General features: G+C 41.4%; 1 protein-coding gene and 1 long non-coding RNA gene across 5 annotated transcripts in view; one reads left to right on the forward strand and one right to left on the reverse strand.

Annotated features, from left to right (window-relative positions):
* The window catches only part of LOC137468820 (uncharacterized), a 17186-nt gene extending 16497 nt beyond the window's left edge, over positions 1–689 (reverse strand). The window contains exon 1 of the long non-coding RNA XR_010996193.1: positions 543–689. This is a non-coding gene — a long non-coding RNA (uncharacterized lncRNA). The remainder of the gene's footprint in view (positions 1–542) is intronic.
* KCNQ3 (potassium voltage-gated channel subfamily Q member 3) overlaps positions 1–16070 on the forward strand; it is a 195729-nt gene that overhangs the window by 155912 nt on the left and 23747 nt on the right. For 2 of the 4 annotated variants that reach the window (XM_068180860.1, XM_068180869.1), the window contains exons 2-9: positions 3083–3173; positions 4933–5059; positions 6767–6939; positions 8910–9065; positions 10420–10530; positions 11460–11555; positions 12933–13027; positions 14335–14361. In XM_068180860.1, coding sequence (XP_068036961.1) covers positions 3083–3173; positions 4933–5059; positions 6767–6939; positions 8910–9065; positions 10420–10530; positions 11460–11555; positions 12933–13027; positions 14335–14361 — 876 coding nt within the window. Of the gene's footprint in view, positions 1–19; positions 224–1917; positions 2058–3082; positions 3174–4932; positions 5060–6766; positions 6940–8909; positions 9066–10419; positions 10531–11459; positions 11556–12932; positions 13028–14334; positions 14362–16070 lie in introns of those variants that run through there. The other 2 variants (XM_068180889.1, XM_068180878.1) reach the window with 2 other exon arrangements.

Here is a 16070-nt window from a genome sequence, read left to right on the forward strand (position 1 = left end):
TTTCTTATCGTCTTTGCTGAGCAAGGGAGACTGATGTGAGAAGGGTGGAATCTGAGTGACATCTTCCATAGAAAGAGGACACAGGGACACTTGCAGGCTTCAAAACCATCAAGATCCAGACCAGAAGAGGCTGGGCTGCATAGCATCAGTGCAGGTTAAAATTGATGGCGTGCTCTGAGCTGCAGTGATAATTATTGCAGAGGCTGAGGAGGACTGCTGAGATGTGAGCTGATTAACTTGTGGGTGTTTGCAGTTTACCCTTCAGATATGGTGCAGCAGGAGGAAAGCAGACCCTTCCAAGATGGGTAGTGGGTACTAGCACGGGCTTTTCATCCCTTCATACCCAGTGTCCTGCGGGCAGGAGCCGGAGCGCGGCTCTGTGGGCTCGGGGGCGCGGGGACTGCAGTGCCCACTCGGCAGTGGCACCTCTGAGGTGCTTTCATGCACTTCCTGCGATGGGGGGTTCAGGCCACAATCTCTTCTCCGATTTGCCCTCAAGATTTATTCATAACGACTTGTGATCTTCAGTATGACCCCCTCACCCTACTTTTAGTGGGTGCTTTGTCCTGCATGAGCTATTGTTCTCATGGGTGGGCTCTCACTTGGAGCCGGGGCCTGCGGCGTGCTCTGTGCCACACGGAGGGATTGAGCAAGCAGCACCCCCAGCAGCACTGAGCAGCTGTCCCTTGGTGTCAGCAGCTGGGATTTTTATTGGCCGAACTCTTTCATCGCCCCTTCCCTTGTATCAAATACGTGGCTGCGATCACCTGGACATCCCCTGCTCCGAGCCCGTTCCGAAACGAGGGAGCTGTAACCCCTCGCTCTGCGGAGCACCGGTACCCTCTAGTGGTAAAGCCGCAGGCATTTCTGGGCAAAAAAGATGATTTCACTACTAATTATCTTCTGTCTTCCTTTTGGACAAAAGCCTGTACATCATCTTTAATTGACAGTGGTGTTTTTTTTTAAATGACATCGTAATTTCGTGCCTTTAGTTTAAGTAGCCTATGATGTAATGCGATGATGTAATTTCCTTGGACTGCTCTCAGTGTGTTTTGCCTTTCATTAAATCATGAAAATGACACTTGTGAGCTGATGGGTGACCGAATTTTCCCATGGTATAAAGAAGTGGCTGTAATGGAAAGTACCAAGCAGCAGCTGCTCAAGGCTTTAAATGGGGTGTTGGTGATGGCACCGCTCTAAAGGCTGTAGTGTGGCAGAGCATAGGTGGCTTATAGTTAATCAAAGAGATCATGTTATCTTTGCTTAGTTTTCACCAGTTTGCTCTTGGAGGTTCAGAACAGCTGGATCGTGGGTCTTGGGAAGCCTGGGAGCCACTGGCTTTATAACTGCATGGAGGGGACAAGAAGACATGGTGTGACAAAGCTCAAGGGCATGGCAGGAGCACCACAAAATTGCTAAGTGAACTGCCAAGTATCTTGAATAGCAGCAGTGTGGATATAGGTAGATGGCAAAAGACACATTTTGGTCTCTTTCCTACCAACTACATAACCCATGCTCTAGAGCAGGCCTGGGGAATGGTGGGAGTGAGGAAAGGTGAAACTTGCCAAAAAAATCCAAAATTATTTAGCATGAGAAAACACATTTACTTCTGTTCTAACCTTGCTCAAAATGCATGATCTGAAATTTTCCTGGCATAAGAACAGTGAATTTCAGAGAAGCCACAGCAAAGTAATCCTTCAGGATTTGCTATAAAGTGTTTCACTGTCGTCTTTTCCTTGCACACAAGGTGCTAGTGCACTCTGCTTGGAGGAAATTCCCCCCAAAAACCAGCAGGAGCTATCTGGAGCTCACCTCTGTCCTTTCACTCCAGCTGCAAATAATTTGCACATTCTCAGAATACCATTCTTTAGCCCTAGGTTTTCTCAGACATGAAGGAAATGAAACCCCAAGGTTTTCATGCTGCTGAGCTGAGCTCCCTTGTCACTGCCTCCTCTGCAGGCTCTGGCTCTGCTCATTTCACCCAGTGAAACAAAGTGGAGTTTTTCTCAGCAAGAGATGAAATCACACTACAGGAACCAGATTGAAATTCAAAGCAGGTAGTACACATAAACACAGCTTGATTCTTCACAAGCTTTTTTCCCTGGATAATTTCAGTACCTAATGCCTATGATGTCTTTGATGTACCCTAGCTATGAAAGCAGGAGATCCAGAGCTTTTACAAAGACATCTTTCTAATTTATTCATTAAATTCAAAATATTTCCATGGCCACCTGCCCCTCTGTTCCTGTGGATCAAGTTTTGGAAACACATTAAAATGCCCATGATCTGGGTACATGAAGTACCAGAATATGAGTTTTCCCCTTTGCTTCACAGTAATCACTTATAAAAAAGATTTTGAATAGCTTGAACTTGGGAATAGTTTTGCAAAGCAGATCAATTAGACTGAATTGGATTTGCCAGCAGTGGGAGTTAAATTTTTAGTCAAATCTCTGTGTTCTGGAGACTCACAGACAGAAAATAACAGGGGCAATGATTTATCACACACTTTGTTTACTGGAGAGCAGAAATTAACCCTCTCTCATTACTCTTTCAAACCTTTTCATATTTTCATCTGGATAGAAATGAGTGCAAAAAGACAAGAAAAAAAAAAAAAAAGAAATGAAATGCAGTTTTTAAGGGAGGGTTTGTCCCTATGCTGCTTTGCAGTGAAGTGTTTACTGTTTCCCAGGCCTCAGGATGTGCCAGGGAGATCCACTGCATTCTAACTGCAGTGCCAGTCTGGGCAGCACACAGCTTGGAATAGACCCCCTGACAAACACAGTCCTCTGCATATCATACAACCCCTTCCCAAAATGCACTATCACTCATCTCATTCTTGAAGAATGTGAGTTGATTAAAGCATGCCTGTCCCAGGAACATTCTGACTCTGGGTCTTGCTATGACTGCCAGCTCCCACTGCTCCAACCTGGTTGAAAACTTCTGATCTTCATCAGAAACCCCCTCATTCTCGCCAACAGGGAGCAGCCATCCCACAGAGGTCTCTACTCATGATTTTATAGGCAATATCTCCAGTGCAAATACAGAGAGGATTAAAAATGCTGTGCTTTTTATTTTGTTTCAGGTTTCTGATTGTCTTGGGGTGTTTGATCTTAGCAGTCCTGACAACATTCAAGGAGTATGAAACAGTTTCTGGAGACTGGCTCCTCTTGCTGGTAAGTAAACTGTGGCTGCTGCACCACCCTGGTAGTGTCCTGGAATTGAAATCAGCCCCATCAGCAGGGTTGGAAACTTACTCCCAGCTGTGCATGCAGTGAGGTTTCTGCTCCTGGTCCTGGAGCAGTGACTGTACACTTACATATTGGAGAGTTCCCAGTACATTGTCAACACCCACTGAGTAAAAATTAAGTGAGGTTCCTGAGCAAAAAGAAAATGAGAGGACAGACTCTAGCCTGAGGTTTTAAATAATGGTTTTTCAGCATTTGTCTAACAGTCCTTCCATCAGATTATCAGGAAATTTCCTATTGACCATGCCAGACCTAAGTACACTTGAAGAATATTTTTTTGAGGAATCTTTCAACAGTTTTGATTCATTCTATACTATTCTACTAATCCTAGTATTTCTTTCAAGGGAGGTCATCAAAGTTGGACTCATGCTTGTGTCCAATAGCAGCGTAACTGAAATTGCTGTAGGCAGTGCCTTTGAGAGAAAATGTATTCACAGCAAACACATTCTAGATTGCTTGTTCTGTAAATGCTGAAGTTCATGCTCAAGATTTTATTTCAGCATGGCCTCCCATTTAGCAGAAGAATTAAAAAATTGAATAAAAAACCCTCACTAAATATAAAATTGCTTATTCAACATTTTATGAAAATGACCCTAAAAATTAACTTCCATTGCTCCCATAGCTATCACAAAATACAGGGCACAATGTCTCGCTTAACCCGGCCTTGTTTAAAGTATCCCTAGAGAAACTGCACACCAAAATTAGTTCCAGGATTTCAATTTCTATTTCCCCTTGTACCTCTAGAGACATATAGATTCAAGCAAGATCTAAATGCCAAAAGGAATGCAAGGTGAATTCCCCTTCATGCTCTTTCTCAAAAAGTGCCTGTATGAAAACACCTCCATCCCTCAGGGGATGGGAAACTTGATTTTGGTCTCTGTTACCCTGCTTAGGCCCATCTTTCAGACTTGAAAAATCCTGAGGTTCTCTTTCCTTCTCCTGTGCTTGTTTTTATGTGACTCTCAGCAGCTTTTAGAAGCTGTGGGTAATGAGCATGAGGAAAAGTTCCCTTTTCTCTCTTGCCAGTAATTCACAGAGCGGAAAAGCAACTGCATACCCCAGACTGCCCTTGGCACCCCACCCTGCTGAGCACCTCAGAGGAGCTCTTTGCTCCCCATTCCCTCCCCATGCTTAGAAAGGTACTGGAGCAAGGTGGAAAATCCCTTCTTTCATCCACCAGAAATTTAAGGGAACAATATATGCCTTAAATTTGTCTTATATGTGTCTTTATCACTGCTTTAAACTTATGACCATATGAGTATCCTGTATCCTGCCCTGTCTGGACAGATATGGCTGCATGAGCTACTGGTGGGTGACCCTGGAGGTGGGTACAGAGTGCCCTGGGGGCTTTGCAGTCACCCTTCACATACATCTGCTCATTTTGTGTGGAGCAGGAGGTCTTTCTATCAAGTAATTGTCCTTCCATTAAGGCAGGGTAAGCACTTCACTTTTACCCAACAGCAGGGGCAAATCCTTCCTGCAGGAAGAATCCTTAGCAGGCTGGAAAATTATGCCCCCACTTTGCCTTGCCTCTGTCATCAATCTTGATTCTCCTCCACTCTTTTCCTCTCTCTTACACATATCCTAACACTTGCACCTCATCTGTTTCCTTCAGCTGTATCCTTTTGTCCAGAATTACTGCAAAACTTGTTGTGAGACTAACAATGTCATTTGTGTCTTCATACAGGAAACTTTTGCCATTTTCATCTTTGGAGCAGAGTTTGCCTTAAGAATCTGGGCTGCTGGCTGTTGCTGTCGCTACAAAGGATGGAGGGGGAGACTCAAATTTGCCAGGAAGCCTTTGTGCATGCTGGGTAGGCACATGCTCTCTACTACTGTTTGCCTCATTAATGTCCTTTTTCCTTTTAAGCCAGTTTGGGGGATGCCAAAGAACTGGTGATTGGCAGTGCAAAGAGCACTGAAATCAGATCTGCCCTTTATGTCAGGACCTGTGTCCTGCTTGGAGTAATTATTTGAAGTAGCCAGCAATAACTTCTAATTAAGACACACTTGGCTACCTAGTTAGTGAGGAAAAAAAAAAAAAGAATTCTTCTACTCTTCAAATACATTTTCCTTGTCCTAAGTCCCATTGCACTTTTCCTAAGCTCATCCTCAGGAAGACTCTGCCTTCAGTTTCAAACCACTTGAGAACCCAAGTCTATACCGTCTTTCCCAGCTCCCTTTCATATTTGTGTTTTGTTTTACAATTGTATTGTTGGTCTGTATTTGCAAACAAGTATCTTTGTGATTTCACCCGTGTTGTCTTTCAGGCTTGGAAGGCACTGTCTATAATTATCCATAAAATTACTCATTATTCATGTTTGAATACCCTCCTGCAACTACTCATTATAGCCACAAACCAACCAGCCAACATTTAGGAGCTCACTCTGCCCTGAACACCGGTCATCCCCATTCATTCACTGATTTTAGGATATCCTCACTCGTTTTGATTCTCTTCAGGCCAAGCATTGGGTTTTTTTCTTTATTTGTACACCACACAACACTCTGGAAGCCATGGTGCTGCATGAATACAAGCCTCTCTTTCCTCTCCCTCCTTTTGTTTATCTCATGGAGCTAAAAGATAGATAAAATTGTGACAAGTTTTCTTTGTGCATCTGTGCTATCCTCAATTTAGTAATGCTCCTTAGGGTGCTACTGCTGTACAGATACTTCTAGTAGGTTTGTGAAGGCAGCAGATGTGAGCAAGTGGGATTTATACTGTCTCATTCCTTCTCAGTAACAGTGTCATCTCACTTCTGAGTATGAATCTTCATTGATATCTGGGTAAAAAACAGAAGATATCCTGGATTTATTAAAATCATCTCTCATTTGTCACTGGTACAAGTTTGTTTTGAGAATGATTGGAAGTGAATAAATCTGAAATCAACTCTTTTTGACTGGAAAGAGAATATAAAGACAATTCAAAGACTGAATGTCCAGAGAATGTTTGAAGCTGTTTGGTACCACTTTCTTCTTGTATGTGTATAAAGGATCAAAAAGAAGAGGGAAACAAGGAAAAGAAAGGAAACAAAAAGAATTTATTCAAATTTCAAACCTCTTCAGTTATCAGCAAATTGCTCGTGTGAGCACTTACAAAAAAATAGTAGTACTGACTTCAAGATTTTAGTGGGAAAACTCAGCCAAAAGAATAAAATGGTAAGTGTACCATCAAACCTGAATTTCTCATCTGCTGACCTGCTCACTGTGGTGTTCCAGTGGTACAGATGAGGTTAAGGCTGATTTTCTGTCAGCATTTGGACACTGTTTCCATGCATCCCTAAGCAAGCTCAGTGTCTCAGGTCAAGTGCATTGATCTGTAAATAGATCCCAAGGCTTTCCAGGAGGTTCTGTGCCTGATACTGATGTGTGGCAGCTGCAGATATCTGATTAATTGGCAAGAGAAGGCATTTTCAGGCAGCTTCAAAACTCGCCTAGGGAAATTTGCAGTACAACCAGATGGGATTAAGAAGCAGGTGATGGGGCCACTTTTGTTGGCAGGCTTTGTTCTTTTTGCCTTGCAGATATCTTCGTGCTGATTGCTTCAGTGCCAGTGGTTGCTGTTGGGAACCAGGGCAATGTTCTGGCAACGTCTCTCAGAAGCCTCCGCTTCCTTCAGATCCTACGGATGCTCCGCATGGACAGGCGGGGCGGCACATGGAAACTTTTGGGATCAGCTATTTGTGCACACAGCAAAGTAAGTGAGGCACTTACAGGGCTCAGATGGGCCTTGGGGAGAAAGATTAAAAGGAAAGAGAAGGGATGCACAGGTACAACAGTTCCTTGGGGTTATGTTTAGCAGTTCAAAATACAGTTTTGTTCTTTCAGCTTTATTCCCTTTTCCATTCTCTGAACCATTTCTGCCCTTTGTTTTACCTTTCTGTGCTCAGTAGTGGTGCTGGGAAGTGAGACTGTGTTCATTCCCACATGTTACAACAAGAATTTTGCCTTTAGTGTGAATGGAAGCAGGGACATCCCTTTTATAGTGAAAGATGCTGAAATCCTTGACGAAAATGCCTGGGAAGTTGCAAAGTTTGTAGTGGCTTCTCAGACTTGTCTGATCAACAGATGGAGCAGGCCTCTGAAGGGATGAAAAGAGGCTGATTAGCCTGAGAAATGTGCACAGAAATGTGGTTTCCAAGGGAGCTACTGGTAAAATTTTTCTTTGGAAGCTTAGGTCAGACAATACAGAGATGGACACAGTGGGAACCCAGACAGGCAAAAATTTCTAAAGTCATCTTTGCTTGGTCTAACTTGAGGCTATAGTCAGACACACCCTGTCTTCCACCAGACAAGTACTTGTTTACTTGCATTTTCACAAAACATTATTTCAAGTTAAAAACTATCTGTCTAAAAATCCTCTAGATGAGATTTCTCATCTGCACAGTATGTAGAAAAATTGCATATACTCCACAACATACTGGTTTTTTTACCCATGAATGACATTCCTGACATTTTAGGGGGTTTTAAAAGATAAAATGCCAGCTGGCATAGCATATTTAGACTTGCTTCTGTGTAGGGACTAATGGGGATGCCCACCATGCTTTATTTCTTATGAACTTCTGCTTCTTCCTCATATAAACTTGCTACAAGACAGGAGGCAGATAAACACTTATGTCAAAAATGTTTCTAAGGAAACAGATCATGGAAGAAGTCTATGTAACAAAAACATTGTTTAGAAATTGTTTAAGGGTTCATTGTGTGGGATTGCTTTAAAATATTACTTGTTTGGTTCCCCAGCATGCACTTTTAGACCTCAGCTGGCTGAGGGAGGTTAGAGGGAGTTGTGAGAACTTTGCTTTACTGGAGACAATTTTGTTAACATTTCCTTCTGTGACTGTACACCAGAAATTAGCTAAGAAAGTTTTTCACTTGTCTCAAGATTCAATTACAAAGATATCAGCCACAACTTTTTTCTTTTTTTTTTTTGTCTCAATATAGTTAATTGAATTGGATGAATGACTAATATGAATGATAAAAATTAATTGGAATATTGATTTTTTTTTGACCTCTGAAAACCTTAAAAAAAGTTTCTGACTTGTTTCAGATATTGCTGGGATTTGGGGATTTTAACTTGGGTCGCTGCATGCCCCACCTCAGTGGGGCACTGCACTTTAGTCATTCTCTCTAAAACAGCAAAGTTTGGTGTTTGTTTGCACACTGAATACTTTCAAATTCTGTTCTTACTTCATGAATTCATTTTGAAAACATCATTCATGATGGAATCAGCTTTGATATGGCTGAAGAGATGGAAGTGCATCCTTCAGCCTTGGCTCTCTGCAGGCAGGGAGAGGGCAGAGCTGTTGTTTTGCTTGCCAAGACTGACCAAGCCCAGTGGCAGAAGGAAAGGAAAGAGTCAAGATCAGGGTCAGAGCCCTGCAGTCCCCTGTGCCACGAGAGCAGCTAAGCCCAGCATAATGCAGAGTCACAGCTGCAGATTCCTCCAGGCTGCTCCTGAGGAAGATTCTGTATAAGGGCCAATTCTTGTAAATCTCTGCATTATTTCCCACTAAGTGCTGAGCTGGGCTGGTCATGGATGTGACCAAAGCCAGCAGTGACAGCTCTGTTGTTACTCTCTGTGCTTCTCTCTCCTCCTGATGTTTACTCTGCCACTGTGGATATTGAGGCTCTTTTCAGCCCCTCCATGTTCATCTGTTTCTTTTGCAGGAACTCATCACTGCTTGGTACATTGGGTTCCTGACACTCATTTTATCCTCATTTCTTGTTTATCTGGTTGAAAAAGATGTTCCTGAAAAAGATGCTAATGGGGTGGAGATGAAAGAGGAGTTTGAAACCTATGCTGATGCACTGTGGTGGGGGCTGGTAAGTGACTCCAAAAATATCTTATACCCTTCTTGAAAACTTAATGTCCAAGAAGAGATAAAGTTTTAGGGATTACAGTGCAAGTGCTACTATATTTGGGTGAAAGGCACATTACACTAAAACATTATGAAAGTAGGGGTGCCCCTACAACCAATTAGCAGAACCTACAACCCTGTTGATTTTCAGGTTAATTTTCAGAAAAAGGCCCTTAAGTGCTTAAACCTCCTCCAGAAATCAATCTGTGATCCTGGTGGCTGGGAAACCTCTTTTAGAGGAGCATCTCTTTGGGTGTCACTGCACTATGGGAGACTGAGCTCTCAAGCCAGCAGTGTCCTGCAGTGAGAGCTGCGTTCCTCAGAAAATGGCAGAGCCAGAGCTGCCCAGTGGTTGGGTCTGTTGGGCTGTCAAAGAGCGCCAAACGTTTGGGCAGTTGAGGAAGACACAGATGGCAGGTTTGCTTCTTATGGAGCCAGCGACTGAAGATGTCTCTGGGTTCAGATGGAGGAAGTGAAAAAATATTTCTGGAAAGGTTTACATAACAATTCTCATGTCTTACATGCATTCCCCAAAGACCAGGGAATGCCATTGGTGGAAGGATGCTGAACAGGAGGGATTTTTGATACATCTGTTCTTGTCTCTTCTTTTGAAGAGAGGAGCCCTGGTTTGCACCACTACTCATTCAATCACAGATATTCCTGCCATTCCAGAATTCATGTTGCTTTGTTACTGATAGTTTAGGAAGTCTATGTCATGCTGTGACTTAAATTCAGCAGCACATTTTTTATTCAATGTAGTTCACTCATAAATATAAGATACTCCCCTCCCCCCATTATTAGTCAAAAGATACCAAGTGTTGCCTAGAACACCTGGATGTTTCCATGTCCTTTTATACCCAGGACATTTAGATAGAGTTTCAGTGGTGAGAAAATTTACACAAGTGGAAATTAACAATTATGCCAGAAAGGAAAATGTTTTCAAAAAGACATCTTTGCTTTAAAAAGACCGGGACTTCAGGTAGAGCTAGCTCTGACTAGGTTGTTAAGGGTCTGCAAGCTGTTAACTGACAAATACCATTCCTGACTGTGTACTGATGGTGGGCAGATGATTTATGTGGAGCTCACTTGCAGAAAATGCATCTGAAAGAGGCAGCTGCTTTGAGATTAAAGCCATTCTCCATGCAGTGCCTTGTGATTATGATGCCACCAAAAAATTTGTTGACCCATCCTCAAGATCCTATTTCACCAAGCTGTGCATGAGCACCCTCAGGGCTGAGTTACACAGCTCTCATGGTGACATTTACACAGAGCTGTTGGCTTTGTTTTTCATACATTAAACCTGGTTCTTGTGCCCACAGATCACCCTCGCTACGATTGGATACGGCGACAAAACCCCTAAAACATGGGAGGGACGGCTGATTGCAGCCACGTTCTCTCTCATTGGAGTGTCTTTCTTTGCTCTTCCTGCAGTAAGTACCTTCCCCTCCTCTGTTAGACACAGCCCAGGGCTGTGCACTTGCAAAAAGAAGGTAAAGTTAATAAAATCACCAGTAGAACCAAATCCTTTTTAAAGAAGTACTCCAGAGATTTGAGTCGGTCTGTACCAGTAAATGGAACTTGTTTCTTCCCAACTTTGCACAGAGCCTACTGGGAATAATAAGTCACCCCAATACTCCTCAAATCACTATGTGGGCATTGTCTGACAGTGCTGGTTGGCACAGGACAAAATTAAACCAGCAAGTGAACAATCTAGGAAACCACAAAGCAGTTCATGAGACTGTACACTGGCACATGGTATTACTGGTATTAGCATAACCACCACAAAACATATTTTGAAAGAATTTGGGGTCCACTATTGTAATAATTAGAATTTGACCCATCTTACCCAGCCCTTTATTTCCTTTGTCTGCAATGTCCTCAGATAAGAATGAGACAAAATCTGACTGAGCTGGGCTGAATAGCAACAGAAACTGCCTCAGTCTCAGATTTTAGGGTATTTTTCCTCTAGATCCAGACTTGGCAAGAATTTCACAGAAGATGACAAGTCCTGCACTGGCAGATCCAAAGCATGGTCTAGCACATCCCTTGTATCATGCAAGCTGAGTTTCGGTGGAAATGCAAAGTAACACAGCACCTGGACACTATCAGCTTGGAAAGGCAGTAGACATTCAAGAAGCCTATTGAGGACCTTTAAATGATTTGGTGTGGCCTGTAGTCCTTGAGAGGATCAAGACAACCTCCTGTCCCATGAGGGGAGCAGCAGGAAAGACATAGAAACTGCACAAAGACTCCATGTAGCCATCTCCATCTCCACCCTCAGACCTGCATCCTCTCATCATTAATCCCTTTTGTTCTGAGTAAGAAATGTCTAAAATCTTGCATCACTCTCTGCTTTCAGGGCATTTTGGGGTCAGGGCTGGCTCTGAAGGTCCAGGAGCAGCATCGCCAAAAGCATTTTGAGAAAAGAAGAAAGCCAGCAGCTGAGCTCATTCAGGTTTGCAGCTGCTTCCCTATTCCTTGAAAAAGTGTCGTGCATGAAGACTGCTGCATCATGTTAGCAAGGGCCACCACTCCTTCCCTGCCCAAATTCCCACTTCCCTTTGCAGGAGGTGAGAATTTTGTTGTCAGTTCTTCACACTGAGCTGGATAATCCAGAGGCCTTTGCAGTTTTGAGGAATCTTTCAACTCCCAGAATATCTTTCAGAAGAACAGTGTCTTTCGAAGAAAGGATGTCATCTGCTAGCTTCTGTAAACCAACTGGCTTCTGCATCACTGCCACAAAATCACAGGAAACAAGCTGTTGAAAACATATTTTTTACAAAATACAGATTTTCTTTTTTCAGTTCCCTTGAGAAAATGCTTTTCTGTGCAAACAGTTAAGTTGTTACTGATGTGAAAACAGCAATAGAAGTAACACAATAGACAGTGACAATTTCAATGAAGGCAAATAACATAAATAGTATATGTGGGTTTTAAAAACAAAAACACACCCTATATCCTCTGTTATGTCACTGGATGATCCAAAAATTCAGTGGGAAGAGAGCCCTTACCTCACTTGGACATCAGTTATAGCCTTTGTTATGAATTCAGGATATTAAGCTTAAATTATTAGTCTGTGTGCTGACAAATTTGAAATTATTCATTATTACTAGGTATGAAGCAGATCCTGATAGCAGTTAAGTAAATGACAGCATTTTCACAGAGGGAAAGAGAAAGTTTCTGTTATAACAAATGGAAGCATTGGTGCTCAGGAACAAACCAGTCCTCAGGAGAAACAGGCTGAATGGCATTAAAATTCATGGCTGTTCTCATTAAAAACACACTTTAGCAAACAGAGGGGGCTGCAGGCATGAGTTGTGAATGGAATTTGATAGAATTTAATTTTAAATTAAAGCATCTCCACTGATCAGGTAGCTTATTTAGCTAGTGGGTTTTGGGCTGGGGAATTTTTTTGGAGAATTTTAATTTGAACTAAATGCTGAAGTAGAAAATTGCTCAGCAAAATTTCTTCTGATGATAAATTAGGAGGCAAACTATCTTAAGTACCTCCAGAATTACTGGACAAGTCCAGCAGAGCTTGCAGCTCTTTTAGACATACTAGACAGGACAATAAAACCATTTTAGTCTAATGTAATGCCATGTTCTGTTAATGGCTCTCTCCATGTCCTGTCTCCTTTAACAGCCCTCCAAGATCAAAATTCAGTGTCAAAAGCTTTTCCATATAGTGGCACTCATTTGGTATGGCTGATTAGTAATTAATTTCCAGAGAGTGACTCAGGTGCATTGTTATGTTCTTTGAAAGAGCCTGACTGCAGTCAGCTGGGAAATAACTTCATCTTACACTAATTATTTCCTCTCCCTTGTAATTTAGGCTGCCTGGAGATACTATGCTACTAACCCCAACAGGATTGATTTAGTTGCTACCTGGAGGTTTTATGAATCAATTGTATCATTTCCATTTTTCAGGTAAGTGCATTGTCCACCTCTCAATTATAATTTTCTGTGAAGTATCAGTCAGGCCAGGAAACACAGACTTTATAAAGATATATATATATATATATATATATATATATATATATATGAGGCTTTTGTAGGTAACAGACAGTTTCCAGAAAACTCTTCTGAAGAAGAGGAATCTTTTCTGAGGTAGTGATTTAATTTCAGTCACCACTTCTGAGTTCAAAGAATTTGATACATAAAGACATTCAGATAAAATGGATGCTTATATGTTTATGGCTAATAGATTGATCCTCACTCTCCTTGCCTGTCAAACAGGCATCTTTCTCACATTTAGATCCTAATATTGTAAAATGCTTTTTTTTTTAAACCCTATATAGCCGTATGAAAAACCAAGACTTTTAGCTACAGATTATCAGCTGATAGTAATGGGCATTACATGTCTAAGTTAGTGCTTTAAACATTCCTCCTCTTCTTGCTGTTGTGCCTCATTCTGAAAAAAAGTGCCCTTAAACTACTGTTCAGCTCAGAGGTCTCCATGTGTAGTTGTGCTCACTGCACTGATACTGAAGCTCCAGCTGTCACTCAAGACTGACTTGAAATGTCTCAGACTCCTGCTTTCACAAAGGGCAAATTACAAATACTCACCCTTTCTTTATTTTAATCACAATACATTTTTAGTATCAATTTCATGGGCTTCAAAAATGAAACCCCTACCAAAAAAAAACTCTTAACACCAAAAGTGTTTAATTAAGGCTCAGTACATTTCTTTCCTTTTCTTTATCTCTTTTTACTCTCTGTCTATTCGCACATTTTCCATTACAGAGTAATTTCTTCAGGATTTCTTGACTGCAGGGTTTTTCAGAGAATAGCTCTCAGATTCATAAGGAGTCTGGACTCATTACTGTGACTTCAAGCTTGCTCATTTTGTGTAGGTTCTTCTGTGATTCAAATGCAACCTGAAATTTAATAGGTGTTTTGCAAATAAGATCCTGGGAGAGAGGGCAGGGGAGATCACTTCTCACCAAAGACTAGATTGCCAATCTAAGCAGCAGAGACTGGTTTCAGGAATCTATATCACTTCTTTTTTTTTTTTTTTTTTTCTTTTTTTTTTTCCTTTTTTTTTTTTTTTTTTGCTTTATAGCTAGTTGAAAATGTAGCTTTTATTCTGCTTTTCTGTCCATTTTGGTCACAGAACAAAAGAAGTATAAGGTATTAGCAGTAGTTTAGCAATTTATATTTTAAAAATATGCTGAATTTATGATGTGATTCTTCTCTTCTTTCCTTCTTGTAATGCACGCTCTCTTCTATAAAAGGAAAGAGCAATTGGATGGTACTGCCAGGTATGTAGCTGTCATTATTGTATATATATGTTTTAATACAACTGTTGGAGGATGCAGGCTAAATAGTTCTTTGTGGATTCATGAGCTGTTAACTAAATCATGTTACTAACACCACAGGTAATCATTAAAAATTATTAACAAGTCCATTTTCTAACTGCTTGCTTTTTTTCCTAGTTTAACAACACAGCTAAAATGCTAATTGTACAAAGGCAGTGTTGCTTGCTGATTGTCTGTAAACAGCTTTATTGTTTGTTATCACTAACCATGGTCTAGATTTCTCCTGATCCATGCTGCAGAGCCAGGGTTTAGCATCTAGGCTGTTCTGGGGGGAATTTAAGACTCTGGTTGCTGTTGTTGCTCCACGGTCTTGCACAGAGCAATGTTGTGGTGTGAGTCAGTGACAGTTCACCATGTGCAAAGATTTGTTGACTATAAATACAGAGATGGGTATCTAAGATGGAACAGCAGGATAGTAAATCTCTCTGGCAGTACTGTAAAAGCTACATTAAGTTTAAGGGCCTGGTATCACCTGTGCTGAAAAAAAGGGGAAAGCTCCCCATCACACTGGAGTAATCACAAGCAAAGAGAATGAAGGAATCATGAACCCCAGCACTCATCAGTCACTGAAGACTACAGCAGAGCAGCCACTGTCAGTCAAACTACAAAGTCTCAAATGGAAATGATACCTTTATAACCCTCTTCAGATAAGTAGAAGAGTCAAATGCACACACAATAATTGAAAAGAAAAACTTAAAAACTGCTATCAATGGGTCACTCACAATGAAATTCAATAGTAAATAAAGGATAAATAGTTCCACAGTGCTGAAACTACGTCAGTTTGCATTGCCATTTACAGCACAGAGAAAAGGAACAAGAATTGTAGCTACATCTGAAAACTATGAGCCAGAGGTCAGGTCTGGAGTTCCAGTCCCTGGACTGATGAAAAATTATGTTTTTCTTCTTTTTTTTTTTAATGTTCCGTGCAACACATGACATCTTCAATAAAGGAAGTTGACCAAAAAAATAAAGATTAACACTTGCTGTTTTCCTAGGAATTTTTGGGGTTCAAGCCTCATTTATCAGAGAAGAAAAACCTACCTCAAGTTTTCTTACAATTCAGGCAAGTGCTCTAGTGACAAATTATTGGGAAAGGATGTCTTCCTTCTTACCACCAAAATCATGAGCTCACCTCAAAGATGACTGAGTGGGGGGTACCCAGTTTGTGAACCCCCATGGACCTTAAGTACTTTACAGCCATGGCACTCCCCAGGCTAAGCAGTCATGAGCAAGCTCAGTGGCATTAATGCAGATGTTTGGAGATTTTAGCCATCTCCAGTGTTGGTAACAGCTGAATTTTGGTCTTTAATATGTAGGGAAGAGCTTAGGAGCTGAAATCCTTTGGGGTATGTAATTTCATATCTTGAGTCAAAATGTTCTGGCTGAGAGACAGTACCAGATTAAAATTAGGTAAGAGAATGCCTGCTGCAGTTCACTGTTGGTCACAGCCCCACTAGAGAAGCTCCTACACCTGCAGGAGTTCTGAGTTACTGTAACTTTCAGGCAGTAGAAATCATTTTATGTCAACACACTGAATTAAAAATGGAAAAGTATGACTCACAGCTCAAAATCTTTAAAGCTATAATCCCAAGGCCCCTCATTCTAGCTGGATATAACTTGGTTTTATTCTATTATATATATAATAACCCTCA

The sequence above is a fragment of the Anomalospiza imberbis genome, chromosome 1 (assembly GCF_031753505.1).
Source record: "Anomalospiza imberbis isolate Cuckoo-Finch-1a 21T00152 chromosome 1, ASM3175350v1, whole genome shotgun sequence".
NCBI lineage: Eukaryota > Metazoa > Chordata > Aves > Passeriformes > Viduidae > Anomalospiza > Anomalospiza imberbis.